General features: G+C 57.1%; 1 protein-coding gene across 2 annotated transcripts in view; it reads left to right on the forward strand.

Annotated features, from left to right (window-relative positions):
- Positions 1 to 3,693: 3,693 nt before the first annotated feature.
- Positions 3,694 to 23,661, forward strand: part of NDRG1 (N-myc downstream regulated 1) — a 42,776-nt gene continuing 22,808 nt past the window's right edge. The window contains exons 1-3 of one of the 2 annotated variants that reach the window (XM_090283341.1): positions 3,694 to 3,828; positions 15,176 to 15,256; positions 17,226 to 17,261. In XM_090283341.1, the coding sequence (XP_090139467.1) occupies positions 15,194 to 15,256; positions 17,226 to 17,261 (99 nt within the window). In that variant the 5' untranslated portion in view covers positions 3,694 to 3,828; positions 15,176 to 15,193. The remainder of the gene's footprint in view (positions 3,829 to 15,175; positions 15,257 to 17,225; positions 17,262 to 23,661) is intronic. The other variant, XM_090283342.1, reaches the window with a different exon arrangement.

The raw sequence follows: 23,661 nt of genomic DNA on the forward strand, positions 1-23,661 counted from the left end.
GTAGGGCTGGTGGAAGGATACAGAGGCAGACACAAAACAAGCAGCCACGTGATGACAGAGGCAGAGACGGGAGAAATGCAGACATGAGCCAAGGGTGCCAAAGATTGTGAGCAGCCAGCAGGAGCAGGGAAGAGGCGAGGAACGAGTCTTCCCGGAGCCTTCAGAGACGCACGGCCCTGCCCACACGTTGATGGTGGACGTCATTCCCGCTGTTCTAAGCCACTCAGTTCGTGGGGATGTGCTGCGGCAGCCCTGACAAACTGTCGCACACCAGGGACGAAGATAAACAGATCTTCCATGGGCCGAAGGTTGCACAGCTCTTCATGTGTGCTCACAGTACGGGCTCCTCCCATTGCCTGTTCCCAAGATGTACTCGCCACTGGGTATTACAGGTCAGGCATGCTCCCGGAGGACGGGGAGAATTTACACCGGTCCCCAGTGGGAAGCCCTTCTCCCTGCCCCACACAGTTCAAGCAAGGCTGCCTAAGGCGGGGGGGTGGGGGGGGGGCGGAGTGGTCACAGAGAACCTTACCCTTACTCACTTGTTCAATCAATATTTACCTGACGTGTGTCCTCGTGGAACGCTGTGCCAGATGCCAGGCAAGACAAGAGAAGATGGTGATGAGGATGACGATGATGATCATGATCACGATGGGGAGGGGACTGGAGAAAGGGGGCGGGGGAGATGGTGGTGCAAAGGCTATTGTTTTTGCTATTTTGCTAACAAGTTTTGTAGAATTATGTGGCCGGGTCCATGAGGAACTTGACAAATTAAACAGTGAAAAGTGAAAGTGAGAGGAGATAAGGAAGTAGGCAGTGCATGTATAGAAGCTGGTGAGAGACTTTGGGGGGGCAGGCTGGGGGGCATTGGGCTACAGTCATCGGCGGGGGGTTCAGGATCAAGAGAGGATCGGTCTAGTGGGTCATTGCTTGTAGTGCATGTGAACCCGTTGATTAGAACGATTCAGAAGAGAGGGAGACATGGACGCTGGAGGAGCAAAGGGGTCGGGAGGGAGCCCAGAACTGGAGCTGGGAGATGCTGGTTTTGCAGGAACACGTTCTCATCTCAACAGGAGGCCAAAGAACATAGAGAGGCAGGGTGACGGTCCAACGGACCATGCAGCTCCTCGGCGCGGGAGTCAGGGTTTCTTCCCCCACTGCTTGAGTCACACACACCGAGGGAGAGGGTTGGGACTAGATGATCGCTAAGGTCCTTTCAGTTCAAACAGTCTGTGTGGCTAAATAGAAATTTCCAGGGGACATTAGTCCAGAAACACCCAGTCTCATCCGGTGATGGAACTTGCAGCCCATGCACATGTACTAAGCAATCTAATCCCATTGCTGACCAGCGAGAAAGAGAAATCATTTAAATGGCTCAATACAATTGTGACCACATTTGGCTCCTGCTGCCTCAGCTGGCCGGGGCTGGGGGACATGGCCGCGGGGACACCTCTCATTTCCCAGGGGCCATTCCCTAGACTGGATATCTTCCACTTGTGTGTGTGCCCAGGGTTGCACCAAAGTTAGTTTTTTCTAGAGTGTGGCCACCTCAGCTAAACACACAGAATCGGCTGCACCCAGAGCTCAGGGAGAGAAGCAGCAATCCATTGCCCCAAGGGGGCGAAACTGGCTGGGTGGACCTATAAGTAAGGGAGTGAGGGGCCCAAGGTCACCGTCCACAGCACGTTTCCAAGCTGAGTTGGACTCTGCAAGGGTTTCCTTTCACCCTGGTTTTAGAACACTACTGTGCTCAAAAACTTCTCCTTCACTGTCCAAATTCATCTTTTCTCCTCCCCATGCTCCTGGAACTGTCTCCCTTCCCTTAATTTGTTCCAGAAATCTGGGGCTCCTAAGCACAAACCCAGCCTCCCACCGGGCAACGTGGGGCCTCCGGCTGCAGGTCTGGGTAGCTCTGTGTGCTTTGCCCCAAAGACTTCCCCAAAGGGGCAGGAAGTGACCTTGCCAGGCGAAGTGCCCTTCTCCAGCCCACACACGGGGGTTTGCGTTTGTTACTGAAGAGTAGCCAGGCTTCTCTAGGCTTTTGAACTTGACTTTCTGTATGTTTGGCAGGCAGCGAGCCATAGCGCTCAAAAATGTTTGCTGAAAGCCAGAACAGTGGAGGTAGGGGAAAGGGATGAGTGTGAGGGGCCGAAGAAAGCTGCCATACAGATCGCTAGATACGGAAGGGTCTTCAGACAGCAGGGTGGGTGTGCAGGAGGAGCACTTCCGGTCATTGCCACATCCCCATGTCTAGCGTGGTGCCTGGACATAGTAGGTTCTCAGTCCAGTTGCCGGCTGAATGAGCTCAGCTTACCCTTTTTGTGTAAGCGGGGAAATTGAGCCTTAAGGCTCTTGGCTATGCCCTTGAAGGAAAGGACTTTGCCTTTTCTGTCCTTTCCCAGTGGCTGAGTACAGAGCCTGGCTCAGCAGCGGCCCAATAAATATTTGCTGACAGAATAAGCGCATGTCAGGGCCTAAGGAGGGAGGTGGGATGCCCAGAGGAGAGCCCCGGCCCAGGCTTTGAGCAGAGCACAAAGAGATTCCGAAGCAGCCCGAAGAGGCCGGGTAGGGGGAGAGGCACAGGAGCCTGCAAGGGCAGGCAGAGCGCCTGGAACAATGACTATGTCCGGGCTGGAGAAGGTGTCATTCCTTCCCTATGCAATAATGTCCTCCAGTTCGGTGTTCCTCACCAGGGCTGCCCATTAGAATTACCCCAGGGAGCCTTTAAAACTCCCTAATGCCTGGTCTGCACTCCCTGAAGTTCTGATTAAACTGGCCCTGGGGGGACTCAGGCACCCACCTTTTTCAAGAAAGTCCCATAGGGGATGCTAACATGCAGTGCAGGCTGAGAACACAGAGGCGCCCTTAAACAGAAACAGGACAGCAGAGGACAGCTACGGGCGGTAGGGGTGCTACGTGTAAGTTCCGGGAACAAAGAGAGGAAGGGGTGAGAATCTTCCCAGCCAGGCTCCTGGGGAAGGGAAGAAGGACAGGGGGGTAAAAGGGCAGGTGGGTTTAGAACTGGGGAGGTGGAGGGGAAGGGGATTAGGGTGGGGTGGGCAAGATGGTCGAGAGTAATGATTCATGATTTCAGCGGAGAGCTGACGCAACAGGGAAGGGGCATGGAGTGAGAATCGCAGGGCGCTGGTCGCGGGAGAGCACAGGAAGCGGAGCGCGCGAAAGCAGCTAACTGGGGCTTGGGAGCTAGATCTGGATGAAGTGGGGGAGTCGCCCCAAAGGGATGTCAACGCACGGCGCGACGGGACTCGGAAGAAGAAATTCTGAGACCGAGATGAGAGCTATTCGGTCACACAGGGACACATGGAAGTCCACATGCACATGCATGAGCGCGCGCGCGCACACGCACACGCACACAAACGCATTCCCTGTGCACGCAAGCCCACTGCACACGGCCTCCCGGACAAGGGAGGGGACGGAGTGGAACCGCAGCCCGAGCCCAGAGAGCCCTCCCCACCGCGCCCCTACGTGGGCTTGCGCAACAGGCGGTGGTTCGGCGGGCGCTGGCCGATCGCTGCCAGAGCTGAGCCAGGCGCGCGGGCGGGGGCGGGAGTGGCGACAGCTAAAAGAGCCCGGGCAAGGGGTGTGTCCCCGAAGCGAGCTGGGCCCGGGAGGGGCGGGGCGGGGCGAGGCGCGGGGGTGGGGCTGAGGTGCCTATAAAGTCGCCCTCCTCCGGCACGTAAACAAACCTCACCGGACTCTCTCGCCTTGGCCTCCTGAGCGCACGCCCATCCTCGCCGCTCTCCTCCATCCACGCCTGGCACCGCCAGCCTCGCTCCAGCCCCTTTTGCCTTTCTCCGTCTACCCTAGGTAAGCCCCATGCCCTCTTCTTGCCGGGCAGAAGGGTTCGGCCGCCCGTGGGTGCTGCTGAAGCTCCTGGACCGCGCTCTGTGGTCCTTCGAAGCTGCAAGTACGCGGCCACCCCGTGGCGCGGGCGTTTGGAGGGCTCTGGGGCGCTGGCACCTCAGGAGTGCGCGGTTTTGATTAGGAAACAGGAGGAAAAAAAGATGTGTCCCGGCGCTTCTTCCCGTAGCTGAGGAGGTGGGGTCCTGGCGATCGGGAAGGCGGTGGAAAGTGGCCCGGGGAACACCTGGATCCCGCTTCCCAACGTTCTCCCGGTGCCACCGCCGGCGGCGCGGGCCGAGGATCGCGGTGGAAGTGGGAGCAAAGGGAGGGCCTAGGAGTGGGTGTGGGTGTGGGGGGCTGTATCACTGGAGTGGGGTGTCTGGGGACGGAGGGATTGTGCGCGCGCTTGTGTAGAAAGGAGGTGGGTAGAAGCTGGAGATGAGGCTGGAGAGGGGGCGTGGGTGTGTCTGGTTCCCAAACCGAGCCAGAAAGGATATGCATCCGAGGGGCGAGGGCTGACTGAGCCTTGAAGCCGGGGTGGTGTGTTTGGGGGGCGGGGCGGGGACGGTCGGACGTGTGTCACAGCTCGTACGACTAGCGCGGGATCGAGTGTGTGCGAGCGCCACTGGGCACGGTGCGCCCCCAGAGGTGGCCCGGGGTTGGCGCTGTAGTGGCGCCGGAGAGGTGGCCTGGCCCAGAAGGGTCGTGCGGGCCTCTGCGGTGGCCCGGGGCTGCCTGGGGCTAGGAGCGGCGTCATTTTCGCCTCCGCCCACCCTCCCCAGCTTTCCTTCTTGCCCCTGACGCCCCGCCCGCCCGTCCTGCTCTCCAGGGAACGGAACAGCTGGAATTGCTCCGACAGCCCGGGAGAGCCGCCGAGGTCTCTGATTCAGCCTTGGACAGGGCGTGTGCGACGTGGTGAGGTCAGGGCAAAGGCGCTGTCCCCGCGGCTGTAAAATTAGTGGCCGAAGCTCGATCGCCTCTGCCTCCGTTGTCAGACACCCCTGTAGGTCGGGGGCAGCACCCGTTTGTGGCTTGGGAGGGGTGGTGGTGCCTGGCAGCGGGTGTGGGGGGGTCTGGTGGGAACAGCCCAGGGATCTTGTGCCCGAGACCAACTCTTCTTCACGGATGTCCCGGGCACTTAAGGTTTGTACGGTCCCTTTCAGTTACCGGGAAAGACTCAGCCAGTGGCCACACAGGCGGGCTTCAGTCTCCTGCTACCACCCAGGAGCCATACGGCAACTTCTCTTATGCCACCTCAAACGAACAAAATATCCAAATACAACCTTGTTCTTGCTATGAAAACCCAGTGTCAAGGCAAACCTTCCAGCCCAGCCTACTCCCGTAGAGAAATTTTGGAGTCTTTCCTAAGTTTCCCAAAGGTGAAGTGAAATCAGCAAGGTATAGGCAGAGCCAGCCCCAGCACCTGCCTTCAAGGGGGCCACCAGCCCGGGGGGAGATGTAGGGAAGGCACAGGTGGGTGCCAAGAGCTGGGGCAGCACAGAAAGGGGTCAGAGGCGGATTAAGGTCGGTTGAGGCCCCGGGCGCAGACGAAAATATTGAGCCCCTTAAAAAAAAGAGACAGGGAAAATAAAAATCCATGTTAACCATATTTTATGCAGCGCAGTAATGAAACCAAACTTGGGGTCATTAGGAAAAAGTGTAAAGCTGGGGTTTTGCTGGGCCCTTCAGAAGTTGGGGCCCAGGGCGTGTGCCCGGTGCGCCCCCCCCCCCCCCCCCCCGTTAAATCCGCCTCTGGGTAGGGGTCGGGGGAGGTCAGGAAGTGTGAGACACCTGCAGCAGAGCAGAGCTCCGGTGTCCGGAGCGACCTGGGGTGTCCCCTGACCTGTACCTTAGCTTTGTGGCACTTCGCCTCCCGCCTGAGGATGAACTTCAGGAGGGTGAGGAGGGAGGCTGGCCCAGCCCGGCCGTGTAACCTGGCACCTGGCCCAGGGCCTGGCGCTTGGGAGGAGTTCCAATACATTTGCTGAGTGGTTTGTATGACTCCTTCCCCGGAGATACTCAGGCTCCTGGTCCACCTTCTCCCCACTTTGCTCCCAGAGACAGAGAGCAAGTCACCAAGGCCCTGGTAGAACCAGAACTCACCTCCCCACCCCCTCTCCTGGGGTCTGCAGGGGGGATTGAAGGTGGTCAAAGGCACTCTCAGAGGGGTCATACATTGGATCTCGACTGAGTTTCCGGTGAAGAAACTTTCCAGACCGTATGCAGGTGATTATTTGTTTGTTGACGTATTTTTAGTGTAAACTAGGTGTTCTTGAGTGGCACACAGAATCAGCCTGGTGAGAAAGGGTGCCATCTGCCCGCTGAGTGGTGGCCGGCTGGACTGAAGACTTGACCAGCTTTGGGGGCCCCTGGGGTGCACTGGAATCCCCTGGCCTGAGCTTGCCTCAGTGTGGATGGGGAAGAAAGGTCTCATTGTTTTTTTTGGATGGCCTGAAGCTGCACTTCTTCCATGGGACCCAGCTCCAGGGCGTCCCATCCAAGGCAGGACTCAAGTTCCCTGTGCTTCCAAAGCCGGCCAGGGTGATGGCCAGGCATCCAGGATTCCGGCAGGGCGCGGGCGGGGAGGGGCAGGACATCTTCCAGAGCAGCTGCTTTATCCCCTCATCCCCTTTGGTCCTAGTCAGAGCTCTGCCTGGGAGGAGGAAACTGGGGGAAAGGGGGGGTTGATGGGACTTGCCTGTGGCCCCCTGGCTCCAAGTGGCAGAGCCAGTCTTTGAACCCAGAGAGACAGACTTGAAAGCCTTTGCTGTTCTCCGTGATAACACGTTGGGGTGACCAGAGAACAGCAAGTAGAAGCTTCCCCGGGAAATGAGAATTACACGCTCTGTCTCCTGCGGCCGTGGAATATTAATTGAGTTAATTCATGTCAAAGAGCTGATAACAGTGCCCGCCTGTGGGAACACCACGTAGGTGTCTGTCGATGATTCTCACAAATGACGTTCTCCAGGCCTCTCCTTGGCCATCAATGTCAGAGACCCGGGCCTGTCTTTGGAGCCTGGGCCCGGTTTCCTGGATTCATTTCAAGCCGCCCTTCCTGCCTCCCCGTCTCAGTCTGGTCCCAGGCCTGCCCTCTTGTTTGTCCCTTCCCTCCACGGTTGAAGACAGGGACAGGCTGGATGGCAGTCTTTGTTGCCCAACCCCAGGCTAAGTCCCTGAACACTGACTTTGTCCCCTGCTGCACCAGCTCAGGCTCATTGAAGGAGGGTGTGCAGCGGCGGTGGGGGACGCCGGCTGCCGCGGAGCCCAGTGCTCCAGAGTGGGCGTCCTGCCGGAAGAGACCAGGGCCCTTGGGAGAGTCCTGGGACATCTGATTTGGCAGTAACGGAACAGGTGACAAAACCCAGGGCCACACACAGGTCTGTCTTTGACCCAGTCTTTGCTTTTCCCAACCTACTGTTGGCCTTTTGGTCTAGCGGGTGTTCCTTCAATGGAGGTGGCAGGAAATGAGACTCCTCAGTGGTCTGGAGTGTCCTGTGCAGGGGCCTTTATTTCATATTCCCACCTCCTTAACCCCATGGGCACTTCTGCACAAGTATACATTTTACACCCGGGCGCAGCTCAGCTCACAGATGGGGGACCAGGGTTCCCTCCTGCTCCCCTGATCGTGACCCCTGGCTCCACCCCTTAGCTTTGAGGAAGCTCTGGGTGGCCCTCTCCGGATGTGGCTATAAGAGGCATTCTTAAGAATAAGGAAATTCTAAGGGCTGTCCAGCTGGGGACCCTCGCCTCTTCTCCCCTCTCCATTTTAATCACCGAACTCCCCCGCTGTCTCCAGAAAGCTGCCCCTGACTCACCCTCAGGGTGCAGGCTGGGTTGGGTGCCCTCCATGCTCCATGTCACCCTCCTTGGGTCATTCTGGACTGAGTCTCTCTACCTACCCTTTCTCCCAATAGGCCTGAGGGTTTGACACTGGGTAGGCACTTAGTGTCGCTCCAAGGAAAACCTCCATATGAGAAGGAAAGAACCTGGGCCATCCTGTGTAGGAACGATACCCGGGGGGTAGGAGGCCCATTGCAGGGAAGGATCCTGTCTGCGTGGCAGTCACCCCATCTCAGACACAGAGGGTTTCGTAGGAAGAATCTGTTTCCACTTCCGACACTAACACTGGCTCCGTTTGTGTGCTTTCAACAAATGATCTCTCAGGCCATCCGGTGCGGCTCACGCTTGGCCTTTGGGCTTCAGGTTATTACACTTGTCCCTTCAGATAGTCGCCAGGCGAACTGTTCCAGCTGCTAAAACTGCTCTGTGAACCCACTGGAGGACTGCCTGGTGGTGGTGTAGAGAAGCGGGTGGGCGATGATGACCGCCGACCGCTTCTGCCTCCTGCTGTCTTGTCCCAGACCCCTTCCCGGACCCCCCGCGGGTCCTGGGCTCCGTGCAACACAGGAATTCTGGTCCATCTCCAGCCGTGTGCCCAGCGAATGGACGCAGCTGGCGTTTGCCTGCTCTGCACGTCCCGGGGCTCTCGGCAAGCTATTGCGTTTCAGCGCCGTGCAGAGCCCCGGGGCCCTTGAGAAATTCCTAGTCTGCCTTCCCAAGCATCCTTTTATTGAGTTGGAGCGGCCTGGAGAACTTTCTTGAAGGTCCAAATTGTTGACTAGGTTGATTACACAAGAAAAAACATTGAGAGTTAAGGTTGCCAACTACCTCGCCCTCCTCAGAGCCTTGAGTTTCAAAATGTCCAGAAAACATCCAGAAGACCCATGAACTGCTAGCAGCGTGACGTCAAAATCTCTGGCAAATAAAGGACGAAAGAACATAGCCACAGCAAGGTGGGGTATCCAGGGCGCACCCCAAGGCTCCTCTCCTTGAGGTTCACGCAGACATGGGGCTGTTCTTGGGAACCTTCCAGAAAGATGTAAGCCAGACTGCGGCCGCGCACACCCATCCCCCGCACCGCCCCATTTCAGTTCTGCCCTGTAAAGAACCCAGTGTGCTCGGAAGGACACCGCTTTCATGTGGCTTTGAGATCAGGCGCGCAGCGGCGGGTACAAAACCTGGCCCTCTGCTGGCAGTCGCGACCCATGCAGACTTGTCAGCAGTCTCCCCGAGCCCTCCTCAGTCTCTGCTTCCCTGAAAGGCTCTAGGAAGCTGGGGTCCACCCATCCCCACTCTCCACACCTGCACCCACATCCACGGAGTGAGTCCTCCATCTTTTGGGGAGACGGCGGGAGGCAGGAGTCAAGCTTGTAGGAAGTCATGCGCACCTTTGCTGTTGAGCCTCTGGTCTCGCCTCCGTAAGTTGGGGTGGTAATGCCCACCCTCTCCCCACGGCCTCCTTGAGAAACACATGGAACGATGTAGTGAACACTCTTCAAAGTACTGAATCAGCCATTTCAGGAAGGCACTTGGGGGAGACCTAAAAACAGGAGCCCTCCTGGGTACTTTGAGGGACAATTGGAAATGTAAGATGTGGGCTTTGCCCAAAGCCTGGCCTGCTCCTGCTGGCTCAGGGGTGACTTTGGAAGGTGGGGGAGAAAGGCAGGTGGCTCCCCCGCTGACCCTCCCTCCTTAGAACACCCTGCCTGGACTAAGTGTGGGTGCACAGTGTGTGTGTGTGTGTGTGTGTGTGTGTGTGTGCGCGCGTGTGTGCGTGTGTTTAGAGCAAGCTGATGTCATGGTCAACTAAGCCTGCGCCAGTTGATGCTTGGTGTTTTGGGGCACATTTCTTAACTTCTGTGCCTCTCTCTCCACATCCGTGAAATGGTGAGCGTGATGGTGCCTATTTTCTAGGGTGGCTGTGATGTTCAAAGGAAGTTCGGAGCCCACCGAGCTTCATAGAAGTCGCTCCTGTAGCTGTCCTCACGGCAGGCCGGTGTGGGGTTGCACCGTGGCCTCCTGTGGCCAGGCTTGCTGGGGCGGGTGCGCGCTGGACACCCTGGCACATGCTGTGGGTGTTTCTGCTGGACGCTGCCGCCCCTGCCCTACCCACAGAAGCTCAGGAACCCAGGAGGGCTTGCTTGAAGAGGGTGTCAGATGGGGGCCCCTCGGTGGCTGGTTAGAGAAGTGCCGGAGCTGGAGGGAGGCTCCCGTCTCGTAGGGAGGCGTCTGGGGTCAGGAACAGAACAGGGACCTCCAGGCAGACCCAGGCAGAGCTGAGCTGTGTACACGGGGTCTCCGTGGAGCCCTTTCCTGCCTGGGCGCCCATCTGCCCAGGTTGCTTACGGGCCGTGCTATGCCCGTGGGCCACAGGCTGCGTATTTTACAGATGGAAGCCGAGGCCCACAGAGGGGGTGATTGACTTGGTCAAAGTCATGTGGCAGGAGCGAGGCAGGGTTCCCACTCCTTGACTCCTAAGCCCGTGTTCCTGTGGTGCCTCCGAGGCTCTTGAGGACCTCAGGCTGTGTCTCCCTTCACTCCCCTGGGGACTGGTCAACAATCTCACGTGGTCGCAGTTTGCCTGAGGTGCCTCTCTCTGCCCACTCCCCTCCCGGTCCCCGGAGTCCGGGCCCTCCCAGTCTTGGCTTGCCCTGGGACCCAGGGGGTCCAGCTAATTGCTGACTGTCTCCTGGGGGCGTTGAACCGGAAAGGTATTTGCCCAGCTGCCCTGGGCCTTTAATACTCACTGACCAGCATGGCTCATGGAGCGGAGACCCAGGTGGGTACACTGGGTCTGACCGTCGGGAACTCATGAGGCATTTGCTGAATGTCTTCTGTGTGTCCCCCTCCTTGCTGGGACACTGGGAGGCCAGCGGTGTAGAAAACACAGGCGGTGTCCTCATAGGTGACCCCGGGTCTCCGAGGCCACCAGGAAAGGAAACTGCAGCTACTCACCAGGTTCTATGCACCAGTGTTTAATATAAGCCCCACTGGTACCCCGCTTGGAGTAGGATTATTGTGCCCATTTCACAGATGAGCAGACTGAGGCTAAGAGGTTAGATAACTTGGTGGGGATCACAGAGCTAATAAATAATGACATCCCGGTCTGACCCTCAAGACTACCCCCTAGCTCCCGGCTGCCTTTGGCTGGTCTGGCATTGGCTTTCTCTGAACTCCTTCTGGGAGGGCGGTGTGACAGGAACCAGCGGGGCAGCTGGCGGGTGACGTAGCACCCGGCTTTGGGCACTGAGTGGAGTTTCAGTGGAAGGAACCCTGTCCTGACCTAACTCCCTGTGTGGAGGGGATCCCATCTGTGCTGCTTGGAGACAGGGCTGGCGGGACCGCCACACCCGGCATCCTGCGCAGTGGAGCTGGAGACCTGGGAGTTGACATTTTGGGCTCCCGCCCACAGGGCAAGGGTGGCCTTGCTTTGTCACCCCGTCTGCTAAATGATGGCCGTGTTCCTCTTCAGTCTGACATTCTGCCCTGGGACTTTCCAGCAGGCGGTGGAGAGGGGTGTGGACTGGCGTCCACCACTCGGCCTGAAGCCCAGGGAGAGGGTGTGCTGAGCCAAGAGAGGCCTCTGGTCGGCTGGGGGTGACCCCTGGTTGTGGGCTCCAGGGGGTGCCTGGTGGGGGCATTAGCCAGAGCATCCAAATCAGGTTACCCCAGCTGCCCCTCCCCCCTGGGGAAGGAGACCAATGCTGCCCGCAAGGCAGTGTCCACAGTGGGATGCACTTCTTCGAGGGAGCCTCGCAGTCTTGGGGTTGTGAACTTGAACGGGGTGAAGAAGTAAGAACGAGTGTCAGAGGCCTCCCCATTTTGGCCACACCGACGGTGCCATCTCAGGACAGTCACTCAGGCCCCAGAGACTTCAGCCTTCCCCTCAGTAACCCGGCAGGGTGTGCGTGCGCGCATGTGGCCTATGTGTGCACACACGCTGGATTAAATAAGAATCGTATCAAACAGAAATTCTCTGGATTTATAGCAGGAACTGCCCTAGATCAGTGATTCCTAACCAGGGGCGATTCTGGGCCCAGAGCACATTTGGCCAAATCCACAGACATGTTTGCTTCTGACAGCGGGGTGACGGGGTGGGTGCTGCTGGCATCTAGTGGGCCGAGGCCCCGGGGCCGCTGACGCCCCTCCAGTGTCGCGCCGGCCCCCGCCACAAGGAATGGTCTGCCCTGGTGTGAGCGAGTGTGAGCCGTTCGAGGTGGAGAGCTGCGCGGCAGAGACAGCGGTCATGGGAGCCAGCTCCGCTCTGCTCTCAAGGACAGTGTAGCCTCGTGGGGGCACAGGGCATTCGTTCCAAATGGCCGAGTGCGTGGCAGGTGCCGGGGGACGTGAGACTGTGAGCTCCATGGGGTAGGACTGGTCTGTTTGTTCATGGCCGTGTGCCTACTTGTCACATGGCAGGGCCTCGTCCATTGGTACTTTGCTCAGTGCTGGGCACCTGAGGACCTAGTACAGGAGGCCGCCTCTGAATAAATCACTGTTTCCAGCTTCCTGAACCCAGATGGTCTTCAAGGACAAATCTTGCCTCATGGGGGAGGGGCAAATGGTAGGGAGGGGGAGCCCCAGGGGCTTCTGGGAGAGTCAAGCCCTTGTCCCTGGCTTTATCCAAAGCATGCCACCTTCCTCCTGCCCTTTTTGGCAAAACCTTTTCGATATCGAACTTCCTTCTGAGATTTCCTTTAGACACACAGCTTCGGGGAATAAAAGTTTGCAGAGTTCTTGTTCAAGGCAACAGAGACCAGGAAAGGGCTGGCCCTCAGCTGGCTCAGGTCAGCAGGATGGGGCCGCTAACTTGTCTTTCTGCCCATTGCAGGGTGACCACCAGCACCTGGGGGGTGGGGAGGGGTTCAAGGCACACGCTCTGTGGTCCCAGTTTGGGTAGCCTTGTTCATTGCGGGCCGTGACCTAGAGAGAGGTCCCAGCCCAGCTCTCCCTACCAGGGCATTTGCTCCTATTAACTGCAGGCTGCCCCAGGCCTGCAGCAACCCTGCCCCCCACCCCCCGGACAAAGAGTATAGACGCGTCCCGTGCTGTGTTCAGCCTCCCTGGAGATTCCCGAGTCCCAGGGTGCTCCGTGGATGCTCCTGGTGTAGACCAGGGCTCTCAGCCTCAGCACTGCTCCAGGGACTGTACTGTGCACTATAAAATGATTAGCTGGTTATCAGCATCCTCGGTCTCCACCTGCTAGACGCCTGTAACAACAGTCATGACCGGGGGGGACAGAATCGCCCCTCCTTATCATAAACACTGTAACAGTTTCCTGTGGCCTCACCTCTGAGCCTCCGTATAACGCCGAGCACGAGGAGGGCTCCGTGAGGTCCTTCCGGCGCCAACACTCCGTGACTCTCAGTTATTTACAGGAGACTGGCCAGTTTTCAGCCTCTGCCTCCGGTGGTCAGGGAAGCTGGGTTATAGGAATGAAAAGAAGGTTTGGGGCAGAGAGATCTCACCAAGAGCACGTTTGGGAAGTCACGAAGGCTGGAATCAAGCCCTTTTCTGTTCTGAAGGACAGTGAGGACGCCGGTGGGGACCCACGGTCTGACGTGATCATGGCGTCTGAGAGTCCAGGAGGACTAACCACCGTGGGCAGAGCTGCGGCAGGGGCTTGAGTCCTCACGGTGTAGACTTGCTTCCAAGGCATTTCACTCCTGTGGGTTGTGATCACTTGCGAGTGAATTTAAGTGCAAGCTTTGTTATGAAGCTGCATAGACGTGTTCATCTACTCAGCAAGTGAGTCGCGGCCTGACTTTGCACCTGGTGTAAGGCTAGGAGCTACAGGTAGGCCAGGTAGCGAGGCAGACAGGCTACCTGTCCTGGGAGCCCACAGGTGGGGCTGAGTCCGCCCAGGGAACTCTCACCCTGGGTCCCCAGGGGTGAAGTCCTTTCGCTCTCAGCAGGAGGGGTGGCATTGCCTGGGTTTCTGGAAGGCTCCCTAGGCTGTGTGGGCGAGGTGTCCCTCGGGCCAGGACCACAAACATGCTGAATTAGCAAGACCGACGGACCCCGGCTTTTCATGCCTCCGGCCTCTGAGCTGGCCGCTGCCCAGGAATGCACACAGATATAAAACTGACTTTGTTTTCAGAATGTTCTGGAGCCTGGACTCCAAAGGTTGCATAAAGGCATTCTTGTGGAACTGGTTATCTCCTGGGGGAAATTGTACCGGGGCCCCAGGCCAGAGCATCCTCGGAGACTCGCCCCTGGAATGCCGCGTGTTGGCGCGCTGGCGTGGGTGGGCGGTGCCCCGGGCTGTGCTGCTGGCTGACCCCTCCCTGAGAGGTGTCTCACAAAGGGGGTTCTTGTAGGTTCTGGGGGCCTGGTCTTTGGGCCTGTCCACCTGGGCTGGGATTTCAGAGGCTTGAGCTCTCTCTGGCCAGCAGATCTGGGGGTCTTAGGTAGTTTGGGGCCTGGGTTTCTGCTCCGGAGCGTAGTGACGAGATGGCCTGGGTCAGGCTGGTTTTCAGCAGGTTTCCCAATTCAGGATTGCAACGGTCTGGGTCTGTGAGCCTGTGGGGTGGGGGGCACCTGGATGCTTTCTGTCACTTACTCCTCCTCCTTGTCTTCTGAGTCTGCCTGACTCTCGTTCTGGGTTCTTTGTGCCTCACTGAGTATTTATTGGTGAGCACTTAATGCTTCTAGTTTGACTTTCCATCTGTAAGAATAAAGTTTGTCTCCCCCACCCCCATCTTAAGCTCCCAGAGGTGCACTCATCAGGACACATCAGCACCCAAGCCTTGCTCCCCAGGGAGTAGGTTGCGGCAGCACCCTGCCATCAGGAACTCTGTCCTTGCTAGCCCTGGGCGGTCAGCTCCTGGTCCTCTGCTCCTGCCCATGTCAGCCCGGTGAGGGCCTCCTCTGGTCCCCACCCCGCTCCGCTGCTTTGCCTTCTTTGCTCTGAAAATCCTACTGACTGTTCAGCCTGGCAGGTCCCCGTCCCCCGCGCCTTGTCCCCCCATCATGTAGCAGGGAGCCTTGCACAGAGGCGGGTGTGCGGTGTCCTGTGGCCACCCCTCTGTTGCGGATACTTTGAGGGTGAAAGAGGATGAAGTTTGTGCCATGCCTGCACATGGGGGCCTCCTGTGACATTCTGCTCCCTTTAGGTTGTCCACCCAGGGCTGCCTGACTTCGGGGTCCCCGATGCACGTCTCCTTCTAAAATGTGGCGAAAACTGCCCCGGGTGTGGGGGGTGGGCCAGGACTGGATGTGAGGACTTGGTTCTGAGAGTTGGTATGTCCATTTCATTGGAAAGGCAGTTGCTCCACGAGCCTCAGCTTCCCGTCCCCGGCAGGGCTGGGATGGTGCTGTGGGCGGGAGGGGCCCAGAGCCTGTACCATGTGATACAGGAGGCAGGAGGTACTGGGCAGAGTGAAGACTTGTTTTCTAGTCTCGGCTTTGCTTCCTTCAGGAAACATCTCTCAGCAGAAGTGCTAACCTCTTGGCCTTTGTCCCCTCGCAGGCAGGTGACAACAGGGACATGTCTCGGGAGCTGCAGGACGTGGACCTCGCCGAGGTGAAGCCTTTGGTGGAGAAAGGGGAGGTGAGTGGAGATACTCCAGGTTATCCCCCCATCACACTCACAGTCATACATGTGAGCACATGTTTACACATATGCGCACACACACATGCCCACTACTTCCTTGTTTCTATAAGTCCCCTTGACCAGGAAAGCAAAGGGACAAGAAGGACCTGTTCAAGTCCCACCTTGGCCACTAAATGCTATGGCACTGTGGGCCGGGTCCCCTGCCCACTCTCCGGAGTTCTCTGCGCACACCCAAGGTTTTCTGCAGATCCCATCTGCAAGGTAAGGGCATTGGACTAGCGTTCCTCTAAGCGCCCCTGACTGCTAACACCCAGTGATTCTAGAACGTGCAGCAGGAAGCCCACTGTCCAGAGGCCCCGTCTACCCTGCCGCTCAGAGGTTAAGGTCATGCACGTACTCTGGGACCAGACTGCCCGGGTTCAGATCCTGGCTGTGACACTCGGCAGGGTGATGCCCACCCCGGCACATCCTTCAGCCTCTTCATGCTCCAGTTCCCCAACTTCAAAACAGTGACACTAGGACTTAAGTCATGGGCCACAGTGAGGCTGGAGCGCATTGCTGATGTGGAGCAGGGGGAGCCACGTCCGGCATGGAGGCGAGGAGCAATGCACATGGGCCCTTGCTGCGAGTTGCCATCATCCTTTTGGTCACGGCAGCCAGGCCTCCTGTTGGCACAGTGGCCCCGCCTCCGCGGCCTGAGCTGGCATGATCCATCCTGGACCGGCTGTTCTGACGATGGCTATAAAAAGCTTTTACCTTGGCTGTAAAGGTGACATCATCTATTTAAACTATGTTCACATCCCAGTTCTCACTGAGCCGCCAAACTGCCTGCTTGATGCATCTGTTTAAACACGTAAAGCTCAGGCTCAAAAGTGAAGACGCTCTAAAGTTAGCCAGAGGCCTTCATAAGTAATAATTAGCGTGCGTGACCACGCCCTGAATGGCTGTCGCGGGGCCGTCCGTAGTTCCTGGGTCCTCTCATGCTCCCCGACAGGATGACACTGGTTGCTTAGATACCAGGGTCTGTGATCGTTCTCATTTTACAGAAGGGGAAGTTGAGTCCCGTGGAGGTTCATTTGTCCTCGGTCACACAGTTACAACGTGTGGGGCACGGAGCCAAAGCCAGGCCGGCTGCCTTTGGTGAATGGCCTGTTCATGGAATTCTTTTGTGACTTTGGGTGTGGCTGCTCTGTTTTAGGTCCCTTATGCCATAGACTTTTCATTCTGCATTTCGCAGATACAGAAACTGGCCTCGGACGGCTTGCTAGGTTTAGAAGCCCGGGGAAGCTGTAGAGCGCTTGTTATGATTTTACATGTGGGGTCCGCAAATGTTTTCCGTAAAGGGCCAGATAGTAACTATCTTAGGCTTCGCGGGCCGTGCCGTCTGTGGCAGCGACTCTGCCTCACGACCACAGCATGGAAGCAGTTGGCTGTGACGGGGAGCGACCGGGCTGGCCATGCTGACCCCGACTGTGCCCTCTGTGTGCTCCAAACCCAGATAGCTCCGGGGAGAGACGGAATTTGGGTAGGACGGAGCGACATGCTGAGAGGTCTCTGCTCTGCATGTCCACCCATGAGAGACTGGTGATGGGCATCCCGGGAAGAAATTTAAGGACAGTGACATGGTCAGGCTGGAGGTGTACTGGAGCACATGGGTGGAGGTTGGAAGACCAGTTGATAGGCAATTACAGTCTTGGATCGCACAAGCTTGTGGCCAGCTTAGACCTTCAGATCTTTTTTTCACCAACGCTGTAGTCAAAAAGGAATTCAGCTCGTGGGTCTGCTTTTCTGCTGGACTGTTCTTAGAGACGAAAAGAAAAGTCTCTCTTTGTAAGGAGTTAGGGAGGCTCCACACAGGAGGGAGGGTAGAGAGACTCAGGCCTTGGAGGAGGCTGTGTGTTGCCTTCGTTCTTTCTCTGCCCCAGGAAACCTGGTGACACTGACCGTTTCTCTTGTCTCCCCACAGACCATCACCGGCCTCCTGCAAGAGTTTGATGTTCAGGCAAGTAGAGGAGGAGGCGGGCGCCCTTCCCCCTTCCCCGCCCTGTTCTCTCTTTCCTCCTTCCTTCCATTGGTGTGAAGTAGATCATTGTTCAGACACTGGGGGGAAGGGGAGAGAAGGGAGCTGGTTTCCCACACTTGGCTCCTTCTCCCTGGGTAGGTGGTGGGTGAAGGTCTGGCCAAGGAAGCCTATCAGTCCTGCAGAAGCAGGAGGGAGATGCAGTCCCCTTCAACACTGTTGAGTTGTGGGGGGTGTGGGAAATGGAGAGACACTGGGTGGGCTGGGGCCCTATGATGGGAGGGACAAGAAGCAAAGGCTTGATGTTCTTGGCTCCGCTTGGGAAAGCGAAACTGGTCCTCTCTGTGGCTTACTGGCTCCATCCCTGTTCCGGGCTGGCCTCAGGGCAATAGGGGGGGGTCTTGAGTTTTGGCCAAGAACAAACTTTAAGCAGAGTGGGCTGGCCTCTCTCAGCTGAGGGGCGTGGGTCAGAACCTCAGGAACTGTAAACCCTGGACTCATAGTTATCCCAAAGTCTGTGTGGGCCTCAGGCTGTGCCAGGCCCTGGGCTGGGATAGGAAGAGTTAGTACATAGTACAGTGGGGCCTTGTGGGCTTCCCAGGGAAGAGAAGAGGAGCAAATGCAGGCAGATGCAGGCTGATATGCTCACCAGCTCCCAGCCCATCTAAGCTCTTCATCTCCATCAGTTATTCTGCTCCCCCCCCCCCCAAACAACTCCACTCTTCCTCCTGGATCTTGTATTTCAGTGACTGGCCTGCCTCCCATGTCCAGAGGCTGGGAGTCTTGGCATCGTCGTTGGAGGGAAGTGGGGAGAGTGGGAGAGGGCCGGAAATGCGGGCTATTGTGAATAATGGGCGAACGCGTGTCTCCCCGAGTTCGCTGTTCAGGCAAGTACAGGTTCACCCTCTCTTGGCTCTTTGATGCAGAGCAAGCTGCTTCAGCTCCTCTCGGCCTCAGTTTCCTCATCTGTGAAATGGGGACAGTCACCCCAGTCTTGTTTAAGCAGCAGTGGAGAGAGGACAGTGACAGGGTCCATAACACACCCTGTCCACTAACTCTACTGTGAGTTTCCCCCCGTTTTTTCTTTCTCTGGTGTGTACGTATGTGGTTACGTACCCATAAAATAACATTTACCGTCGGAACTGTTTTTAAGCGTACACTTCTCTGACGTTAAACACATCCCCATTTTTGTGTGACTATCACCAGCATCCACGTCCAGAACAGCTCTCCTCTCAGGAAACTGAAGCTGTCCCCATGAAACACCAAGTCCCAATGTCACTTTCCCTCCAGCCCCCGGCAACCTCCATCCTACTTTCTGTCTAGGATTTTAACTATTTAAGTATCCCATGTATCATAAATGGAATCATGCGATTGGCTTATTCACTTGGCCAATTCATCTTCAGGGTTCATCCACATGGCAGCAGGTATCAGAATTTCCTTTCCTTTAAGGCTGGATACTATTCCATTGTGTGTCGAGACCACATGCTATTGATCCGTTCATCTGTCCGTGGACACTGGGTTGTCTCCTCCTTTGGGCTGCTGTGAGTAATGGGTGTACAAGTATGTATTCGCGTCCCCGCTTTTAATTCTCTGTGGAATTGTTGGATCATATGGTTATTGTAGATTTTTAAAATCTTGACTATTGACTTGGAAACAAGAAAACATAGTTTATGTGAAGATCATTCCTCATTTTTCTGTTGTTTTTGGTCTCTGCACAGCCTGGTTATGAGTTCCTGCCCTGGCCATGGAAGAGCAGAGACCAGGCATTCTGGCCCCAGCGCCTTGAAGGCTGCTCAGGCTGGGGCGGGTGAGGGTGGGTGCTGGGCCGTCAGGACATCAGCAAAGTGGGGACCTAAAGACCCCGGAGGGAAACCCCAGAGGGAAGCCTCGGAGAGTTGCTGGGAGATGCAGGATGAGGTCGGGGACCAGCCCGGGCTGGGCTCTCTCAGCAAAGCCCCCAGCTGTCCTGTGAAGCTGTGGGGACGTTTTTTCGATGGTGCATCCTTTGTGCCTTTAATAACCCCTGCTCTGTGCCTGGCGCTGTGGCCGGGGCTGGGGCTGCAGTGGCGAGCGTGACAGCCAGGGCATCCTGCAGTTGTCAGGAACTTAACTTCTAGACGCTAGTGAGCGTGGGCCACACCCGAGCATCGTTCTGAGCGTATCACACATTCTGTTCACCTGATGCTTGAAACCGGTCTCGTACCCGCTTCACAGATGGAGAGCCTGAGGCACAGAGAGGGCAAGTGACTTGCCTGAGGTCACAGGGTTGGAAAGGGGTGGGGCTGGGGTGTGAAGGCAAGCAATGTGCTTGATTGAAAGCACTCCTTCCGACTCCCTAGGAGGGGAAGACGAACAGATGTGTGAAAAATGAAGCAAACCTGACAACCCCGGCTACTGTAGGGACTTGGAAGATGACAGGGCCGCCTGACGTGAGGGGCGCGGCCTTAGGGTGAGAGGTCAAGAAAGGCTTCTGGCAGAGGTGACGTGCGACTGAGACCTGAATGCTGGATGGAGCCGGGCGTGTGACGTGAGAAGATTAGGGACCGACTGGTCCATGCAGAGTCAGCAGCACGCAGACAGGCCTCTGGCTTGGGTTCCGAGCCAGCCAGGGGTGAAATCAGTTCTTCCTGCTCCCAGGCCCAACCTCCCCAGTGAGTCACAACATTTGAGCTGGATCTGGGTGCTGAGTGACACTCTGTCAAGGCCGGTTCCAGCCTCTTTGTATAAAACCATGTTCCTTTGGATTTGGCTCCTGGATCTAGCTGACTCACAGTATTTGTGGGAGTTCCCCCAAATTTCCAGCGGCCTCCAACATTGTGGCCGCGGGTCGCCGTCAGGTTTCCTTCAGAAGATGCTGAGCAGTGTGACGACTGATGTTCTCTGTATCCTAATGGGTTACTGCCCACAGGGCCAGGAACGGACAATGCCAGCCTTCCTCAAGGGTGGCAGCAAGGTCTCCCAGCCCAGGGACAAAGGAGAGTCTCCTGCATGCTGTGGACGTCAGCACCCTCTGATGAGCCAGACCAGGGTCCAGGCTTTTCCCTGCTCCCTAGCTGAATCTTTTGGGACATGTACCATCATCCCTACTTGACAGATGAGGAAACTGAGGCTCGTTCACGGCCAGCCGCTGGGAAGGGGCCCCGTGGAACCCAGCTGTGTCTGACCCCGCCCGTTCCCTCAGCCACAATGTGTTACTACCGTGCTAAGCCTGGAACAGCCACGTTAGGCCTATGGACCAGATTTCAGCTCGCCTTTGCCCTTTTTATCCAAAAAAGGATCTGCTCAGGGAAGTAATCTGCACAGAACTTCGGTGGGCTAATGTTTAACCCATAGAAGATGAGCTGGTACAGGACTCATGTGTTGATACACCTTAATGGGGACCTGCTTCCATCTAGCCCCCTAGCTGGTTCTCACTGCGTGTTGGAATGGGCCCCGTGTGGCCAGTTCTTCGGGGTCCCAGCGCAAGGAGTCAGAGCTGCCTCCTTGTGTGTCCGAAAGCAGCAGTGTTATTTCTGGAGAAGTGTCTGGTGCTCCAGCGTTTGGACTAACTCAGGCACACTCGTTTTCCCCTTTCCAAAGCAGTCAAGGATATATATATATATATATATTCCATGGATCAAAATACACGGTATCGCAGCCCGGAGTTCAACAGCAGTGAGGTGCTGGAGGGGTCCGCCGCAGAGGGGTGGAGCAGCCTGTCTCCGGAGACATCTCAGTGGACAGAGCAGGTGGCCTCGCGGCCTTATCTCTTCCTGGCTGACATCACCTTAGGCCCGGGTGATGCTTTAAGGCAAATCGATTGGGGTCCGGACATGGGAGGTTCTGTCAGCTGCTTCCAGGACTCTGCTTTGGAGCCGTCGGGGCACAGGGATGGGTGGCTGCCGGCCAGCGATACCGTGGCCACAGGAAGGACACGGTGTGATCTGGCTTTGCAGAGAAGGTCTGGCATCAGGTTCTGCTTGCCAATTTGATAAGTGGAGTAGGTGGGAGTATTTTGGGTTCCAGCTTGTTTTCTTTGGCTTGAATTCTAGTTCCCAAGGATATCGAAGCTGGCAGGTGCTTTATGATCTATCCCTACTCCTTCTATTCCAGGTGGAGAGGCTTTGTTGAAAGGGACGGGGAGGGAGGGAAGGAATATTTGCATGCTCACTCACTGTCTCAGGCTTCCTTGCCAAGGTGGGGAGGGACTCCCCTCCTTGGCAGGTGGCAGACCAGTTTGGAGATAATAAGGAACTTGCCAGGGGTCACTGTGGAGTCAGCCCCACATTTCGGCCCATCTGACTCTTCAGTATGTCGTAAACACAGGAGCCGCAATAACGGATGTCTCCTGAGCACCGACTACACCAGGAACTGGGCTGACCTCCTCCTGCACCATCTCATTTAATCCCCACAGCAGCCCAGTGAGAGAGAAATGATGGCTGTCTTCGTTTTATAGTTGACGAGCGAGGCCCAGAGAGGGTTTAAGGGATTTGCTAAGAGTCACTCGGTGATGAGAGATGATAAAACCAGGCTCCGTCTCCGCGTCTGGAGCCAAAGTCCGTGTAACTGATGGGGCGGGAGTAGCAGAGCAGAGTCCACTGCCCATCATTCTTCCAGTGGCCCCGGATTGCATCTCCTGTTGGATTTGCTGGTCCTAATTCCTTCCACCTGGGTCTTTCTTTATTCAGACGATTTGATTTGATTTGGTTTCCATGGAATCTGTGTTTGTGTGTTCACCAGGGCTCTGCTGGCAGGCGGCTGATGTTCCCACAGGGCCTCGGGTGGAGGGAGCAGTGGGGGGGGGGGGGGATGCTCGGGCAGGAGGGTGCTGGGAGGTGGCTCCTGAGTCTGGCTCCTGCTCTGGAGGTCCGGGTCTGGGCCTGGGACGTCTGACCCTTGCTGGGGGCTGGGCGCGCTACCAATTTCTTTCCCTTCTCTTGGAAGCAGATCAGCTCCCAGGGAAAATGGAAATGGTGACCTTTTCCTCGTTTCTTTCTTTCCACACAGCTGCTTCTTGTTTTCATGCCCCCTGACTGAAGGTGGGCCGAGCTCAGAGGCCTGGAAATCCTCAACCCGCCCTTCCCCACCCCTGCCCTCCCCCAGCCCCACTTCCTGGGAAAGTGACTGGGACTGAGAGCAGACCCTGTGACAGATGGCAGGGGAGCTCACCTGGGCCAATGCGAGATGAGGCTTGGCCTCTTCTGCCCTCCTCTTCGGGTTGCCCAAGAATGCCGTCTTGGTGGAGCGGGGGAGGGGCGCCTCCCGCACCTCGCATCCCCGAGGTGGGGCTCCTCACTGGGTCTGTCCAGTCGGGCCACCAGGCTGACCTGGTGTGGACGCCCTTCTCCTGGTGAACAGGTGCCAGGGACAGAAGCAGGTCCATGTCACACCTGTTGTTGCCAGCCACTTGCCCGACTTCCCAGGGACTTAGTTTCCTAATCTGCAAAACTAGGGGAGCATCACTGTCCCCAAGGTGTCGTGAACGTGAAATAAACAGCCTCAGCTTAGCATGTGGGCCTCCTCTTGCTCCCTCCTCTGCTCTGTGGGTGCCCACCTCGCCACTCGGTCTCCCCCTAATCCAAGAAAGACTTTGCCCCTAGCTTTCTTCCTTGGAGAATTCCGCTTATCAGCGTGGGTCCAGCTTCCCGCTGTGTCCCCAGGTGGAAGCCTTTCTGCCCACAGCAACTCATTCCCCGACTCTAACTTCCTTTCTTCTTCTTGACGTGATGACAGTGACAGAGAAACCTGAGAGATGGAGGGAGTGGCCATAGGTCCTGCTTCCCACCTTCCCGTGTCCCAGGGACCTACAGCAGCCTTGGGCGGCTTGGGGGCCCGAGGACCTAGCTGGCCCCTTAATTCTGCCTGCGGGTGTGCGCCCATGGCGCTAGGCTTCAGCCCGCTCGCCGGCTCCTTTTCCGTGCAACGGCTATCCTAGCTCTCGCGTGTTCGCTCAGTGAGGGCGGGGCTGTCCTTCTACGCTCACGCTGTTGCGCTCCTGCCACACGCGTACCCCTCCTGGTCATCCTGCACGGTCCCTGTGCTCCTCGCCCAAGGGGAAGGGTGAGAGCGATGGCATCAGCAGGCCTTCCCCTCCCCCACTGTGAGCGCAGGAGAGGAACCAGGAAGAGGGGGGAGGGGTGCCTTAATTCCCCAAACATGGTGGTCGTGAGCCTCTGTTCCCGTGATTTGCCTCTTTGCTCAAGAAGCCTTGACTTAATCCACGCTGTGTCTGATTAGCCTAAATCAGCTTTCTTTGCCCCGTCCCATGGGGTGTCCTCTGCCCTGGGGCCACGTCTTGACCTGGGCTGCTAGACTGTGGGAGGGCAGCCCAGCCCAGCAGCTGGCTTGGGGCCTGGGTGAGCGCGTCATCCTCTTAGATTCCAACACCTTGGGTGTCTCCCTG

The sequence above is a fragment of the Furipterus horrens genome, unplaced genomic scaffold, assembly GCF_987537825.1.
Source record: "Furipterus horrens unplaced genomic scaffold, mFurHor1.1.pri manual_scaffold_7, whole genome shotgun sequence".
Classification (NCBI taxonomy): Eukaryota; Metazoa; Chordata; class Mammalia; order Chiroptera; family Furipteridae; genus Furipterus; species Furipterus horrens.